The sequence below is a fragment of the Sus scrofa genome, unplaced genomic scaffold (genome assembly GCF_000003025.6).
Source record: "Sus scrofa isolate TJ Tabasco breed Duroc unplaced genomic scaffold, Sscrofa11.1 Contig2501, whole genome shotgun sequence".
Taxonomy (NCBI): Eukaryota; Metazoa; Chordata; class Mammalia; order Artiodactyla; family Suidae; genus Sus; species Sus scrofa.
The window spans coordinates 2656-20400 of record NW_018085110.1 but is presented as its reverse complement, the minus strand read 5'-3'; the positions used below and the strand labels follow the sequence as shown (position 1 = coordinate 20400).

The following is a 17745-nucleotide window of genomic DNA, read 5'->3' as shown; positions in this document are numbered from 1 at the left end:
TGAAAATAATGGGCCTCAAGGACTGAAAGATGTTTTGATTGTGCACTGTGATTCCGCTGTGGGTCCATTTTGGTATATTATCTGTGTCAAAATCAACCTTTTTCTCCAAGGCAGTGTGAATTTTGATATTCTCCACTCATGTGAATATCATTGCGTGGTAAAGTGATTCTAACAGGACAAACCTGTCGGACCTCACAATCTGTTACCTCAGCAACACTCTTTCCTCTTTTTCAGTCTCTTCAAGGCATCTTTGATGTCTTTGTTCCTCAGACTGTATATCAAAGGGTTCAGCATGGGAATCACCACCGTGTAGAACACTGCGGCAAATCTGTCAAGGCCAGAGGACCCACCAGAGCTAGAACTTAAATAGACAAAGATACCTGAGGTGTAGAAGAGGGTAACTGCTGTCAAGTGAGAAGCACAGGTGTTGAAAGCCTTGGACCTGCCTTTTGCGGAAGTGATCTTCATGACGGAGATGACAATGTAGACATAGGACATCATGATAACCAGGGCATTTATTATCCCAAAGAAGACTGTAAATATAGCAGTCAAGACTTGAACAAAGAACGTGTCAGAGCAGGAAAGACCTAACATCAAGGGCATGTCACAGAAGAAGTGGTGGATGACATTAGGGCCCACAGAAGTGGAGCTGAAGCACGGCACACACTTGGGACAGAGTAGCAGAGAGTCCAGCCATATAGGACCCCAGCACCATCCGACCACAGAGAGAGGGTGACATGATGGATGAGTAGAGGAGTGGGTTACAAATGGCAGCATAGCGGTCATAAGCCATGACTGTCATGAGACAACACTCGCTCAGTCCCATGGTTGAACACACAAAGTATTGAATGGCACAACCCACAACGGTGATAGTTGGCTTTGCCTGGAAGAAGTCGTAGAGCATCTTGGGGGCTGTAGAGCTCACATAGCAGATGTCTATAAAGGACAGATTACTGAGGAAGAAGTACATGGGTGTGTGGAGGTGGGAATCCAGCCTTATCAAGACAATGAGACACAGATTCCACGTCAGAGTCAAAATATATATCACCAGAAACACCACAAAGAGGGCTGGTCTGATGTGGGGAAAATCTGAGAATCCCAAGAGGACAAAATGGATGATAGTTGTAGTATTGTCTCCCCCATTGGCTTTGTACTCCTGAAGTCAGAAAAGAAAGAGAATGCACTGCTGACTCAGGTGAAAGGGTAACTTTACAAAGCTAATACATGCATTCCCTCCATGGAGAACTGGAAAAGAAGAAAATGCTTCACGGTCTTCAGGTCAAGACTTCAGGTTTTTATCTTGAATTGTCATCAAGAACCTTCTCAGTGCTTCGGGTTCTCCGTTATTTCATGAGGTCTCATGATCATTTATAAAGAGATTTTAAAGTTTGACTGAAAAGTTTTAAGAAAGCAATATGAATTCTGTGATTATTATATAAAAGACTATATCATTGATTAAAATTATAGGTTTCAAAAAAGAGTGTGTATATATATATATACATACATACATATGACAGAGTCACTGTGCTGTACAGCAGAAATTGGCACATTATACCTCAAATATATGATAATATTAAATAATTAAGAGGTTTTTAATGACCTCTGATAATTCAGGGGATAACTGCTGCATTATAAAAGTACTGCATAAATAGCATCATTTCACAATAATTTTGAAAGAGCTCTTCCCTCCCAAATGACCATCTAGATATAGTCTTATATTCTCTTCTTTTACTCATAAGAAAAATTGCACTGTTCATTATAACTTACCAAGAGTTTTGAAAATATATTCAATCAAACAGCACCTACGTGGCCTAGGAATTTACACCATGATTTAGAATCCTGATAATATTTTGGAGGGACACAGTCTGTCTGCCCCAATAAGTTATGAAGAACATCTTCTTAGGGAAGACTTCATACAAAATATCCCAAAGGGAAGCCAGTATGACTCACTACTGGCCCCAACTTTTGTCCTAATTGCAGAATTTTTCATTTTAGGAAGCAGCATCAAACTCTTGTTAAGGGTTAAGCACTTAGGTTTTTAGTTCAGAGTGTCATAATCAATACAGCAACATAGATTTCTCCTGACATAAGTCCAACTCACCAGAAAATTAAAAAAAAAAACTAGTAACTATTCATAGGCAAGATACGAATGTTAAAATTCTAAAACAAAGGATGAAGGTAGAGCATCCCCCCTGGGCCACAGAGTCCACGAAGGACCACATGAAAAGAATAGAGGAGCAGCTACACTCTGACCTCACTGCCCCTCCCCTCTGCTGCTTCAGGGCTCCACCAGAGTGGCCCCTCAGTGCCCAAGGTTTTCCACCACATTGGACAGCACAGAAGAAGCAGATACATTTCTAGACACATACAACCTAGGAAACTGAATCAGAAAAAAAAAAAAAAACACAGAACAGAAAGTCTGAACAGAACAATAACTAGCAAGGAGACTGAATCAGTAATCAGAAACCTCCCCACAAAGAAAAGCCCTGGACAAGAAGGCTTCATCGTAAATTGCACCCAACATTTAAGGAAGAATTAATGCCAATCCTTTTCAAACTCTTCCAAAAAAACTGAAGAGAAAGGAACCTTTCCAAAGGCATTTTACAAAGCCAATATTACTTTGATGGCAAAGCAAGATAAGGACACTACCAGGGAAGAAAACTATGGGTCGTTATCCTGGGTTACTAGAGAAGTTTAAAGTCTCAATGAAATACTAGCAACCAAAATTCAGCAGCACATACAAAGGATCATACCATGACCAGATAGGGTTCGTTCTTGGGATGCAAGAATGGGTCAACATACGCAAAGCAATAAATGTGACACATTACATCAACAGAATGAAATATAGAAAATCATAAAATCCTCTCAATAAATGCACTAAAAGCTTTGGACAAATTCAACTTGCAATCATGATCAAAACTCTCAACAAGTGAGGTAGGAGGAATTTACCTCAACATAGTAAAGGCCGTGAGAACATGCCTGCATCTAACATCACACTCAGTGGTAAATGATTGAAAGCTTTTCTCCGAAGACCAGAAATAAGACAAGGGTGACCACTGTGCACATTCCTACACAACATTGTACTAGAAGTGCAAACCAGGCCAATCCGGCAAGAAGGAAGGAAGGAAGGAAGGAAGGAAGGAAGGAAGGAAGGAAGGAAGGAAGGAAAGAAGGAAGGAAGGAAGGAAAGAAGGGAGGAAGGGAGGGAGGGAGGGAGGGAGGGAGGGAGGAAGGAAGGAAGGAAGGAAGGAAGGAAGGAAGGAAGGAAGGAAGGAAGGAAGGATAGATGGCATCAGAATTGAAATTTCTCCTGCTTGCAGATGATATGATTTTTTAATATAGACAGTCTAAAAGACTCCACTCAAAACCTGTCAGATTAAACAATCCAAATATTGTCATGGAATCACAAATACCCTAAACAGACTAAATAATCCTGAGAAAGAGAACACAGCTGGAGGCATTAAGCTTCCTGACTTCTACCTCCTGGCTCTGTGACCCTTAGCAAGTTATTCACATTTCTATGCCTTCGTTGCCTCATTTATCAATAGGGCTAATAAGATTTACCACCTCGGAGTTCCTGTTGAGACTCGCTGGTAACAAACCCATGAGGATGTGGGTATCCATGAGGATGTGGGTTCGATCCTTGGCCCTTCTCAGTGGTTAAGGATCCTGTGTTGCCAAGAGCTGCAGTGTATGTCACAGACATGCCATTGCTGTGCTGTAGGCTGACAGCTGCAGCTCCAATGCCCTAGACCAGGATGTTCCATATGCCACAACTGCAGTCCTAAAAAATCAAAGATTTACTACCACATTAGGGGGTGGTGTTTCAGGGACTCAATGACCAAAAGACATTAGCAAAAAATTTTCCAAATCGGACCTACTAAGGACATGGTCACTTGTGAGGTCATGCAGGGCACAAAATCAGCTCAAGAAAGCCAGGAATGTTGCTGGATGAAAATAAACAATATTAGGTAAAAGAAGATTTAAAGGGACGGTTAGACCAACACTACCTGGGCTCAGAATGGGGCTTCTCTGATATCTGTGTTACCCACGGTAGAGTCTCCAGACACCCACGTTCTCCAAAGATAATTTCTTTAAGAGGTCAATGAAATTCTACATATTTGCTCATATCTTTATCAGCAACCTGTGTGTCTTAGCTGTACAGAAATTATGAATCAAAGCTGTATGTTTAAATGGAAATCAGATGAATGATTAGTACATAAAAACAGATCTGCAACTAAACATATTGAATTCTAAGTGTCCTTGGGTTGAATAAAGATGAACAGTGTAAATAAGCATGATTTGGTTTATTCTCCTGAAATTCAGTACATTCTTAATCTTAACATTCAGTTAGCTTTTACCATACATTAAGCCATACAGACATGTCCTTTGATTCTAAATGATGACTTACCCCCAATTCACAGGTGGAAAACAGAAGGCTGCCAAGGTCAAGATTACATCCCCAAGACATGGCAGAACCAGAAGTCAACTGGTGTCCCTCACTCCAGAGTGACACCTGACATTTCAGGTCACAGATTCATATTTTCCAAGAAAGTGGGAGACAGAAAACTCCAGGAAGAGCCCGAAGTGGAGGGTGTGGACATAAGGGAGAAGGGATAGTGGAAGAAGGAGAAAGAGACTGAGGACGACAAACCTGGCTCCTTTAACGTGCAGCTGGAAGACTCACATGGCTCTAGAGATAGCACAGAATCCACTATCTCTATGAATCTTGCCCTCTCACCTTGACTCAGGGCCCAGGAAGGCAGAGTTCTTGACAAAGAGTAAAATTGTGGATGTCTTTTGCAAACAGATTTTCCAGGTGGGCATGCTGCACTTCAGTATGGAGACTTTGGACCATGGACTTGGCTGTCCACTCAGCCAGAGAGGTGCCCACATGAGAGCCTCTTCTATGTGTCATCAAGGGCAGAGTGAACGGAAAAAAACAGTTGGGCAAGAACGCTCTCCAGGTACTTGCTCTCTGGAGTCAGGGTTGTCATGGAGATTTTGTCCCTTCTAATTTCATGTCCCACTTTGCCATGTCCCTCCTGATTCAGTTCCCCACTTCCCCTGTGGTCCTATCAAGATCTGATAATTAGAGCTTTTCCTTTAACACCCTGAGAGTCATTTGAGCTGGAAGGGACATAGTGATGACTTGGGCCAATACTTTGAATTTCCAGGTGGAGACCTGAAGCCAGTGGAGTTAAGAGACTTGCCCAAGGTGAAACAGCTAGCTGGTGGTAGTGTGAATATACTAAATCAGATATGTGGACACACCCTGCTTACAAAGCACCTTCATTTTAGATATATCCATACACATATCTCCTTTTTTTAATGTTTTATTGACTTTTGTTTTTTTCCCATTATACTTGGTTTACACTGTTCCGTCAAGTTCCTACTGTACAGCAAGTTGAACCAATCTCACACATGCTCATATATATATATATATATATATATATATATATATATTCTTTGTTTTTTTCTCACATTTTCTTCCATCATGTTCCATCACAGGTGACTAATATTGTTTCCTATGCTATACCGCAGGATCATATTACTTATCCTCCCCAAATGGAGGTGTTTGCATCTATGAACCCCAAGCTCCCAGTCCATCCCACTCCCTTCCCTTCCCCCTTGGCATCCACAAGTCTGTTCTCCAAGCCCATGAGTTTCTTTTCTGTGGAAAGATTCATTTGTGTTGTATATGAGAACCCACATATAAGCGATATCATATGGTATTTGTCTTGCTCTTTCTGACTTGCTTCACTTAGGATGAGAGTCTCTCGTTCCATCCATGGTGCTGCAAGTGGCACTATTTTGGTCTTTTTACAGCTGAGTAGTGTTCCATTGCATGTGGAGGTTCCCAGGCTAGGGGTCTAATAGGAGCTGTAGTTGCCAGCCTACGCCACAGCCCCAGCAACGCCAGATCCGAGCCGTGGCAACGCCAGCCCCTTAACCCACTGAGCAAGGCCAGGGATTGAACCCTCAACCTCATGGTTCCTAGTCAAATTCATTCACCGCTGAGCCAAGATGGGAACTCCAAGGGTAGCTGCTTTTAATCAGAATGCCAGCCATCTTAGGGAGATGGTGATTTGGGTGTGTCCAAAACCCAGCTCTGTAGACTCTGCTTGGCCATGAAAGGTTTTAAAGGGAAAAAGGGAAGTAATCTCAGTTAATCCTTCAGATACGGAATCAGATCCTTTGGTTCAGGGGAGGGCCACACATGTGGCACGTGGACGTTCCCTGGCCATGGATTGAACCCTCACCACTGCGGCGACCCAAGCCACTTCAGTGACAACACTGGATCCTTAACCTGCTGCACCACAAGGGAACTCCAGAGACCAGACTCCTCACCATCTCCCACTGCATGCATCTCCTGACCTTCAGGCTTGTCAACATCTTGTGATCTTTCCTTAGATGTGATCTCGTTCGCACAGCTGATTCGTGAGATTGCTGCAGTGTGGAAGCTAAGGAAGGGATCTGATCATCTTCTAAGTTCTTCTTCTTCAGTTCTACCTCTTTGATCTATGGAAAGAAACTACAGGCTAGGCAAGGTATTGCTTGATCAAAAGATGTGAAAGGTGTGCTTGGGCCTGAGATGAGTAGAACGGGAAGGGGCCTGCTTTAAGGTTACTTATAATACATCTCTGCTACAAGGATGAAACAAAGGGGCTTCCTGCTGAGGGCCGCTTCCTGCAAAGAGCTTCTTACACACACACACACACACACACGTTCTCACACACTGTTAAAGAGCAATGCTTAAGAAGATGTACCTATACCTGGGTGGGGGTGAGGTGGGCACACGACTTTCATTCACATTGCACTATTTCTTTGGCAGGTACTAACCCCTCACACACGCTCCCAGGTGTTCAACAATTCCTCCTCTCTCAACTGTGTCCCCGTGCAAACTCATGGAGAATTTGAAAAAGGCTTCAAATGTCTCTCCAGTTACAGTTGCTCAACAGAATGATTCATGTGACCTTGAAACTGAGACCCCCAAACAACTCTAAGAATCCACTGGCTCTCAAAGGGTAATATGTAAGCTAATAATATGCTTGAATCAGTGGGTCAAAGTTGGGAAATCTGGAAACTCAGCAGTCAGGAACACACCTTACTCTGTTTTTTAACCAAACAGCAAGGACCACAAATTTACATCCTCTTTCTGAAGACAAAAATTGGCGAGCCTTGACAACACTGCTGAGCCCACAGTCTGTTTCCTCTCCTACCCCTTCAGGTTACCTGGAAAGTATCAGCATTCCAATATCTCTAACCATTCTACTCCAGCCATTATATAACGCCCATACCACCATAAATTTCTAGGACATAAAACGTTGGCCACATTCTCTAGGAAGGAAAGTGCATTAGTTTTCCATCTTAGCTCTTTCTCTGCAACATGCACTATAAGGAAATAACTCCATGTGGCCATAAATTCTCACGCAAATCTCATCACATGAAAAATGTTAATGTTTGAAGGGGCCAAAGCCATTTGGTAGGATGCTCCTGTTGGGTATGTTCCCCAGCGGTAAATATTCCAAATTTAATGGGAGCGAGGCTTGAATCCCACAATATGAGAGATTACCAGGGACTGTGACATGGGTATTTGGATACCATCTCCAACAGAAATCCCCACTGGACACTAGAGGCAAAAAATTACCACCGGCGAACTCATAAGTAAATACCCCTGAAGGGACTGCATATATCATTCCATTCCTCGTCATGATTCAGATCACCTCCTCCTCCTTCCTCAGACTGCAGCTGGTGGAGATTCGGAGGTGACCAGAGACTTAGCAGACAATAACCACTGAAAGAGCCCTTAACACAAATGTAGGCTAGCTCAGAGGAACCTCCACCGGAGGCACGATCAGGCCAATTGAACACTTTGTTTCTGTCCAATGGTATACTCCCTCTCTGGGTTCATTCTCATTCTGGTCAGAAACATAGAATGAACATTGGTCACAGTCATGTCTAGGTTATGCTGCATCACAGTATTTGGAGAAAAGTCTTCTACAATCCTGGGACTTCTGTCACGTGGCTCTCTTTAAGGTCATATCTAAGATTGAACAGACGTCATCTTGGGGGTAAAAAAGAAGCAACAAAGTTCTAAATCGTAATGACTCATGAATACTTGCTGACAGATGAGTAAATGTTGAAGCCACACCACAAATAGAATGAAAATAATGGGCCTCAAGGACTGAAAGATGTTTTGATTGTGCACTGTGATTCCGCTGTGGGTCCATTTTGGTATATTATCTGTGTCAAAATCAACCTTTTTCTCCAAGGCAGTGTGAATTTTGATATTCTCCACTCATGTGAATATCATTGCGTGGTAAAGTGATTCTAACAGGACAAACCTGTCGGACCTCACAATCTGTTACCTCAGCAACACTCTTTCCTCTTTTTCAGTCTCTTCAAGGCATCTTTGATGTCTTTGTTCCTCAGACTGTATATCAAAGGGTTCAGCATGGGAATCACCACCGTGTAGAACACTGCGGCAAATCTGTCAAGGCCAGAGGACCCACCAGAGCTAGAACTTAAATAGACAAAGATACCTGAGGTGTAGAAGAGGGTAACTGCTGTCAAGTGAGAAGCACAGGTGTTGAAAGCCTTGGACCTGCCTTTTGCGGAAGTGATCTTCATGACGGAGATGACAATGTAGACATAGGACATCATGATAACCAGGGCATTTATTATCCCAAAGAAGACTGTAAATATAGCAGTCAAGACTTGAACAAAGAACGTGTCAGAGCAGGAAAGACCTAACATCAAGGGCATGTCACAGAAGAAGTGGTGGATGACATTAGGCCCACAGAAGTGGAGCTGAAGCACGGCACACACTTGGGACAGAGTAGCAGAGAGTCCAGCCATATAGGACCCCAGCACCATCCGACCACAGAGAGAGGGTGACATGATGGATGAGTAGAGGAGTGGGTTACAAATGGCAGCATAGCGGTCATAAGCCATGACTGTCATGAGACAACACTCGCTCAGTCCCATGGTTGAACACACAAAGTATTGAATGGCACAACCCACAACGGTGATAGTTGGCTTTGCCTGGAAGAAGTCGTAGAGCATCTTGGGGGCTGTAGAGCTCACATAGCAGATGTCTATAAAGGACAGATTACTGAGGAAGAAGTACATGGGTGTGTGGAGGTGGGAATCCAGCCTTATCAAGACAATGAGACACAGATTCCACGTCAGAGTCAAAATATATATCACCAGAAACACCACAAAGAGGGCTGGTCTGATGTGGGGAAAATCTGAGAATCCCAAGAGGACAAAATGGATGATAGTTGTAGTATTGTCTCCCCCATTGGCTTTGTACTCCTGAAGTCAGAAAAGAAAGAGAATGCACTGCTGACTCAGGTGAAAGGGTAACTTTACAAAGCTAATACATGCATTCCCTCCATGGAGAACTGGAAAAGAAGAAAATGCTTCACGGTCTTCAGGTCAAGACTTCAGGTTTTTATCTTGAATTGTCATCAAGAACCTTCTCAGTGCTTCGGGTTCTCCGTTATTTCATGAGGTCTCATGATCATTTATAAAGAGATTTTAAAGTTTGACTGAAAAGTTTTAAGAAAGCAATATGAATTCTGTGATTATTATATAAAAGACTATATCATTGATTAAAATTATAGGTTTCAAAAAAGAGTGTGTATATATATATATACATACATACATATGACAGAGTCACTGTGCTGTACAGCAGAAATTGGCACATTATACCTCAAATATATGATAATATTAAATAATTAAGAGGTTTTTAATGACCTCTGATAATTCAGGGGATAACTGCTGCATTATAAAAGTACTGCATAAATAGCATCATTTCACAATAATTTGAAAGAGCTCTTCCCTCCCAAATGACCATCTAGATATAGTCTTATATTCTCTTCTTTTACTCATAAGAAAAATTGCACTGTTCATTATAACTTACCAAGAGTTTTGAAAATATATTCAATCAAACAGCACCTACGTGGCCTAGGAATTTACACCATGATTTAGAATCCTGATAATATTTTGGAGGGACACAGTCTGTCTGCCCCAATAAGTTATGAAGAACATCTTCTTAGGGAAGACTTCATACAAAATATCCCAAAGGGAAGCCAGTATGACTCACTACTGGCCCCAACTTTTGTCCTAATTGCAGAATTTTCATTTTAGGAAGCAGCATCAAACTCTTGTTAAGGGTTAAGCACTTAGGTTTTTAGTTCAGAGTGTCATAATCAATACAGCAACATAGATTTCTCCTGACATAAGTCCAACTCACCAGAAAATTAAAAAAAAAAACTAGTAACTATCATAGGCAAGATACGAATGTTAAAATTCTAAAACAAAGGATGAAGGTAGAGCATCCCCCCTGGGCCACAGAGTCCACGAAGGACCACATGAAAAGAATAGAGGAGCAGCTACACTCTGACCTCACTGCCCCTCCCCTCTGCTGCTTCAGGGCTCCACCAGAGTGGCCCCTCAGTGCCCAAGGTTTTCCACCACATTGGACAGCACAGAAGAAGCAGATACATTTCTAGACACATACAACCTAGGAAAACTGAATCAGAAAAAAAAAAAAAAACACAGAACAGAAAGTCTGAACAGAACAATAACTAGCAAGGAGACTGAATCAGTAATCAGAAACCTCCCACAAAGAAAAGCCCTGGACAAGAAGGCTTCATCGTAAATTGCACCCAACATTTAAGGAAGAATTAATGCCAATCCTTTTCAAACTCTTCCAAAAAAACTGAAGAGAAAGGAACCTTTCCAAAGGCATTTTACAAAGCCAATATTACTTTGATGGCAAAGCAAGATAAGGACACTACCAGGGAAGAAAACTATGGGTCGTTATCCTGGGTTACTAGAGAAGTTTAAAGTCTCAATGAAATACTAGCAACCAAAATTCAGCAGCACATACAAAGGATCATACCATGACCAGATAGGGTTCGTTCTTGGGATGCAAGAATGGGTCAACATACGCAAAGCAATAAATGTGACACATTACATCAACAGAATGAAATATAGAAAATCATAAAATCCTCTCAATAAATGCACTAAAAGCTTTGGACAAATTCAACTTGCAATCATGATCAAAACTCTCAACAAGTGAGGTAGGAGGAATTTACCTCAACATAGTAAAGGCCGTGAGAACATGCCTGCATCTAACATCACACTCAGTGGTAAATGATTGAAAGCTTTTCTCCGAAGACCAGAAATAAGACAAGGGTGACCACTGTGCACATTCCTACACAACATTGTACTAGAAGTGCAAACCAGGCCAATCCGGCAAGAAGGAAGGAAGGAAGGAAGGAAGGAAGGAAGGAAGGAAGGAAGGAAGGAAGGAAGGAAGGAAAGAAGGAAGGAAGGAAGGAAAGAAGGAGGAAGGGAGGGAGGGAGGGAGGGAGGGAGGGAGGAAGGAGGAGGAAGGAAGGAAGGAAGGAAGGAAGGAAGGAAGGAAGGAAGGGATAGATGGCATCAGAATTGAAATTTCTCCTGCTTGCAGATGATATGATTTTTTAATATAGACAGTCTAAAAGACTCCACTCAAAACCTGTCAGATTAAACAATCCAAATATTGTCATGGAATCACAAATACCCTAAACAGACTAAATAATCCTGAGAAAGAGAACACAGCTGGAGGCATTAAGCTTCCTGACTTCTACCTCCTGGCTCTGTGACCCTTAGCAAGTTATTCACATTTCTATGCCTTCGTTGCCTCATTTATCAATAGGGCTAATAAGATTTACCACCTCGGAGTTCCTGTTGAGACTCGCTGGTAACAAACCCATGAGGATGTGGGTATCCATGAGGATGTGGGTTCGATCCTTGGCCCTTCTCAGTGGTTAAGGATCCTGTGTTGCCAAGAGCTGCAGTGTATGTCACAGACATGCCATTGTTGTGGTGTAGGCTGACAGCTGCAGCTCCAATGCCCTAGACCAGGATGTTCCATATGCCACAACTGCAGTCCTAAAAAATCAAAGATTTACTACCACATTAGGGGTGGTGTTTCAGGGACTCAATGACCAAAAGACATTAGCAAAAAATTTTCCAAATCGGACCTACTAAGGACATGGTCACTTGTGAGGTCATGCAGGGCACAAAATCAGCTCAAGAAAGCCAGGAATGTTGCTGGATGAAAATAAACAATATTAGGTAAAGAAGATTTAAAGGACGGTTAGACCAACACTACCTGGGCTCAGAATGGGGCTTCTCTGATATCTGTGTTACCCACGGTAGAGTCTCCAGACACCCACGTTCTCCAAAGATAATTTCTTTAAGAGGTCAATGAAATTCTACATATTTGCTCATATCTTTATCAGCAACCTGTGTGTCTTAGCTGTACAGAAATTATGAATCAAAGCTGTATGTTTAAATGGAAATCAGATGAATGATTAGTACATAAAAACAGATCTGCAACTAAACATATTGAATTCTAAGTGTCCTTGGGTTGAATAAAGATGAACAGTGTAAATAAGCATGATTTGGTTTATTCTCCTGAAATTCAGTACATTCTTAATCTTAACATTCAGTTAGCTTTTACCATACATTAAGCCATACAGACATGTCCTTTGATTCTAAATGATGACTTACCCCCAATTCACAGGTGGAAAACAGAAGGCTGCCAAGGTCAAGATTACATCCCCAAGACATGGCAGAACCAGAAGTCAACTGGTGTCCCTCACTCCAGAGTGACACCTGACATTTCAGGTCACAGATTCATATTTTCCAAGAAAGTGGGAGACAGAAAACTCCAGGAAGAGCCCGAAGTGGAGGGTGTGGACATAAGGGAGAAGGGATAGTGGAAGAAGGAGAAAGAGACTGAGGACGACAAACCTGGCTCCTTTAACGTGCAGCTGGAAGACTCACATGGCTCTAGAGATAGCACAGAATCCACTATCTCTATGAATCTTGCCCTCTCACCTTGACTCAGGGCCCAGGAAGGCAGAGTTCTTGACAAAGAGTAAAATTGTGGATGTCTTTTGCAAACAGATTTTCCAGGTGGGCATGCTGCACTTCAGTATGGAGACTTTGGACCATGGACTTGGCTGTCCACTCAGCCAGAGAGGTGCCCACATGAGAGCCTCTTCTATGTGTCATCAAGGGCAGAGTGAACGGAAAAAAACAGTTGGGCAAGAACGCTCTCCAGGTACTTGCTCTCTGGAGTCAGGGTTGTCATGGAGATTTTGTCCCTTCTAATTTCATGTCCCACTTTGCCATGTCCCTCCTGATTCAGTTCCCCACTTCCCCTGTGGTCCTATCAAGATCTGATAATTAGAGCTTTTCCTTTAACACCCTGAGAGTCATTTGAGCTGGAAGGGACATAGTGATGACTTGGGCCAATACTTTGAATTTCCAGGTGGAGACCTGAAGCCAGTGGAGTTAAGAGACTTGCCCAAGGTGAAACAGCTAGCTGGTGGTAGTGTGAATATACTAAATCAGATATGTGGACACACCCTGCTTACAAAGCACCTTCATTTTAGATATATCCATACACATATCTCCTTTTTTTAATGTTTTATTGACTTTTTGTTTTTTTCCCATTATACTTGGTTTACACTGTTCCGTTCAAGTTCCTACTGTACAGCAAGTTGAACCAATCTCACACATGCTCATATATAATATATATATATATATATATATATATATATATTCTTTGTCTTTTTCTCACATTTTCTTCCATCATGTTCCATCACAGGTGACTAATATTGTTTCCTATGCTATACCGCAGGATCATATTACTTATCCTCCCCAAATGGAGGTGTTTGCATCTATGAACCCCAAGCTCCCAGTCCATCCCACTCCCTTCCCTTCCCCCTTGGCATCCACAAGTCTGTTCTCCAAGCCCATGAGTTTCTTTTCTGTGGAAAGATTCATTGTGTTGTATATGAGAACCCACATATAAGCGATATCATATGGTATTTGTCTTGCTCTTTCTGACTTGCTTCACTTAGGATGAGAGTCTCTCGTTCCATCCATGGTGCTGCAAGTGGCACTATTTTGGTCTTTTTACAGCTGAGTAGTGTTCCATTGCATGTGGAGGTTCCCAGGCTAGGGGTCTAATAGGAGCTGTAGTTGCCAGCCTACGCCACAGCCCCAGCAACGCCAGATCCGAGCCGTGGCAACGCCAGACCCTTAACCCACTGAGCAAGGCCAGGGATTGAACCCTCAACCTCATGGTTCCTAGTCAAATTCATTCACCGCTGAGCCAAGATGGGAACTCCAAGGGTAGCTGCTTTTAATCAGAATGCCAGCCATCTTAGGGAGATGGTGATTTGGGTGTGTCCAAAACCCAGCTCTGTAGACTCTGCTTGGCCATGAAAGGTTTTAAAGGGAAAAAGGGAAGTAATCTCAGTTAATCCTTCAGATACGGAATCAGATCCTTTGGTTCAGGGGAGGGCCACACATGTGGCACGTGGACGTTCCCTGGCCATGGATTGAACCCTCACCACTGCGGCGACCCAAGCCACTTCAGTGACAACACTGGATCCTTAACCTGCTGCACCACAAGGGAACTCCAGAGACCAGACTCCTCACCATCTCCCACTGCATGCATCTCCTGACCTTCAGGCTTGTCAACATCTTGTGATCTTTCCTTAGATGTGATCTCGTTCGCACAGCTGATTCGTGAGATTGCTGCAGTGTGGAAGCTAAGGAAGGGATCTGATCATCTTCTAAGTTCTTCTTCTTCAGTTCTACCTCTTTGATCTATGGAAAGAAACTACAGGCTAGGCAAGGTATTGCTTGATCAAAGATGTGAAAGGTGTGCTTGGGCCTGAGATGAGTAGAACGGGAAGGGGCCTGCTTTAAGGTTACTTATAATACATCTCTGCTACAAGGATGAAACAAAGGGGCTTCCTGCTGAGGGCCGCTTCCTGCAAAGAGCTTCTTACACACACACACACACACACACGTTCTCACACACTGTTAAAGAGCAATGCTAAGAAGATGTACCTATACCTGGGTGGGGGTGAGGTGGGCACACGACTTTCATTCACATTGCACTATTTCTTTGGCAGGTACTAACCCCTCACACACGCTCCCAGGTGTTCAACAATTCCTCCTCTCTCAACTGTGTCCCCGTGCAAACTCATGGAGAATTTGAAAAAGGCTTCAAATGTCTCTCCAGTTACAGTTGCTCAACAGAATGATTCATGTGACCTTGAAACTGAGACCCCCAAACAACTCTAAGAATCCACTGGCTCTCAAAGGGTAATATGTAAGCTAATAATATGCTTGAATCAGTGGGTCAAAGTTGGGAAATCTGGAAACTCAGCAGTCAGGAACACACCTTACTCTGTTTTTTAACCAAACAGCAAGGACCACAAATTTACATCCTCTTTCTGAAGACAAAAATTGGCGAGCCTTGACAACACTGCTGAGCCCACAGTCTGTTTCCTCTCCTACCCCTTCAGGTTACCTGGAAAGCATCAGCATTCCAATATCTCTAACCATTCTACTCCAGCCATTATATAACGCCCATACCACCGTAAATTTCTAGGACATTAAAACGTTGGCCACATTCTCTAGGAAGGAAAGTGCATTAGTTTTCCATCTTAGCTCTTTCTCTGCAACATGGACTATAAGGAAATAACTCCATGTGGCCATGAATTCTCACGCAAATCTCATCACATGATAAATGTTAACGTTTGAAGGGGCCAAAGCCATTTGGTAGGATGCTCCTGTTGGGCATGTTCCCCAGCGGTAAATATTCCAAATTTAATGGGAGCGAGGCTTGAATCCCACAATATGAGAGATTACCAGGGACTGTGACATGGGTATTTGGATACCATCTCCAACAGAAATCCCCACTGGACACTAGAGGCAAAAAATTACACCGGCGAACTCATAAGTAAATACCCCTGAAGGGACTGCATATATCATTCCATTCCTCGTCATGATTCAGATCACCTCCTCCTCCTTCCTCAGACTGCAGCTGGGGGAGATTCGGAGGTGACCAGAGACTTAGCAGACAATAACCACTGAAAGAGCCCTTAACACAAATGTAGGCTATCTCAGAGGAACCTCCACCGGAGGCACGATCAGGCCAATTGAACACTTTGTTTCTGTCCAATGGTATACTCCCTCTCTGGGTTCATTCTCATTCTGGTCAGAAACACAGAATGAACATTGGTCACAGTCATGTCTAGGTTATGCTGCATCACAGTATTTGGGAGAAAAGTCTTCTACAATCCTGGGACTTCTGTCACGTGGCTCTCTTTAAGGTCATATCTAAGATTGAACAGACGTCATCTTGGAGGTAAAAAAGAAGCAACAAAGTTCTAAATCGTAATGACTCATGAATACTTGCTGACAGATGAGTAAATGTTGAAGCCACACCACAAATAGAATGAAAATAATGGGCCTCAAGGACTGAAAGATGTTTTGATTGTGCACTGTGATTCCGCTGTGGGTCCATTTTGGTATATTATCTGTGTCAAAATCAACCTTTTTCTCCAAGGCAGTGTCAATTTTGATATTCTCCACTCATATGAATATCATTGCATGGTAAAGTGATTCTAACAGGACAAACCTGTCGGACCTCACAATCTGTTACCTCAGCAACACTCTTTCCTCTTTTTCAGTCTCTTCAAGGCATCTTTGATGTCTTTGTTCCTCAGACTGTATATCAAAGGTTCAACATGGGAATCACCACAGTGTAGAAGACTGCAGCAAATCTGTCAAAGCTGGAGGAACGACCAGAGCTGGAACTTAAATAGACAAAGATACTTGAGGTGTAGAAGAGGGTAACTGCTGTCAAGTGAGAAGCACAGGTGTTGAAAGCCTTGGACCGGCCTTTTGCGGAAGTGATCTTCATGATGGAGATGACAATGTAGACATAGGACATCATGATAACCAGGGCATTTATTATCCCAAAGATCACAGTTAATATAATAGTCAAGAGTTGTAAGAAGAACGTGTCAGAGCAGGAAAGAACCAATAGCTGAGGCATGTCACAGAAGAAGTGGTGGATGACATTAGGCCCACAGAAGTGGAGCTGAAGCATGGCACACACTTGGGACAGAGAAGCAGAGAGTCCAGCCATATAGGACCCCAGCACCATCCGACCACAGAGAGAGGGTGACATGATGGATGAATAGAGGAGTGGGTTACAAATGGCAGCATAGCGGTCATAAGCCATGACTGTCATGAGACAAGACTCACTCAGTCCCATGGTTGAAAACACAAGGTATTGAATGGCACAACCCACAACGGTGATAGTTGGCTTTGCCTGGAAGAAGTCGTAGAGCATCTTGGGGGCTGTAGAGCTCACATAGCAGATGTCTATAAAGGACAGATTACTGAGGAAGAAGTACATGGGTGTGTGGAGGTGGGAATCCAGCCTTATCAGGATAATGAGACACAGATTCCAAGTCAGAGTCAAAATATATATCACCAGAAACACCACAAAGAGGGTGGTCTGATGTGGGAAAATCTGAGAATCCCAAGAGGAAAAATCAGTGATATTCATAGTATTTTCTCCCTGGTCATTGCTTTGTACTCCTGAAGTCAGAAAAGAGACAACAGAATGCACTGCTGACTCAGGTGAAGGGTAACTTTACAAAGCTAATACTACCATACATTTCCTCCATGGAGAACTGGAAAAGAAGAAATGCTTCACGTCTTCAGGTCAAGACCTCAGGTTTTTATCTGTTGTCAGCAAGAACCTTCTCAGTGCTTCGGGTTTCTCCGTTATTTCATGACGTCTCATGATCATTTATAAAGAGATTTTAAAGTTTGACTGAAAAGTTTGAAGAAAGC

The 17745-nt window shown here is 42.8% G+C and overlaps 1 protein-coding gene and 2 pseudogenes across 1 annotated transcript; all 3 read right to left on the bottom strand.

The window, feature by feature from the left end:
• Window positions 1–207: 207 nt before the first annotated feature.
• On the bottom strand, window positions 208–6396 carry LOC100515876 (annotated as a pseudogene).
• A 1977-nt stretch (window positions 6397–8373) lies between these two features.
• LOC110258601 (olfactory receptor 5AN1-like) lies at window positions 8374–14565 on the bottom strand. The gene is made up of 2 exons (XM_021081893.1): window positions 14521–14565; window positions 8374–9321 (listed from the first exon to the last, which is right to left on the bottom strand). Exons 1-2 carry the CDS (start codon window positions 14563–14565, stop codon window positions 8374–8376), a joined length of 993 nt encoding a protein of 330 aa, XP_020937552.1.
• A 1976-nt stretch (window positions 14566–16541) lies between these two features.
• Window positions 16542–17441, bottom strand: LOC100623052 (annotated as a pseudogene).
• Between the last annotated feature and the right edge of the window lie 304 nt (window positions 17442–17745).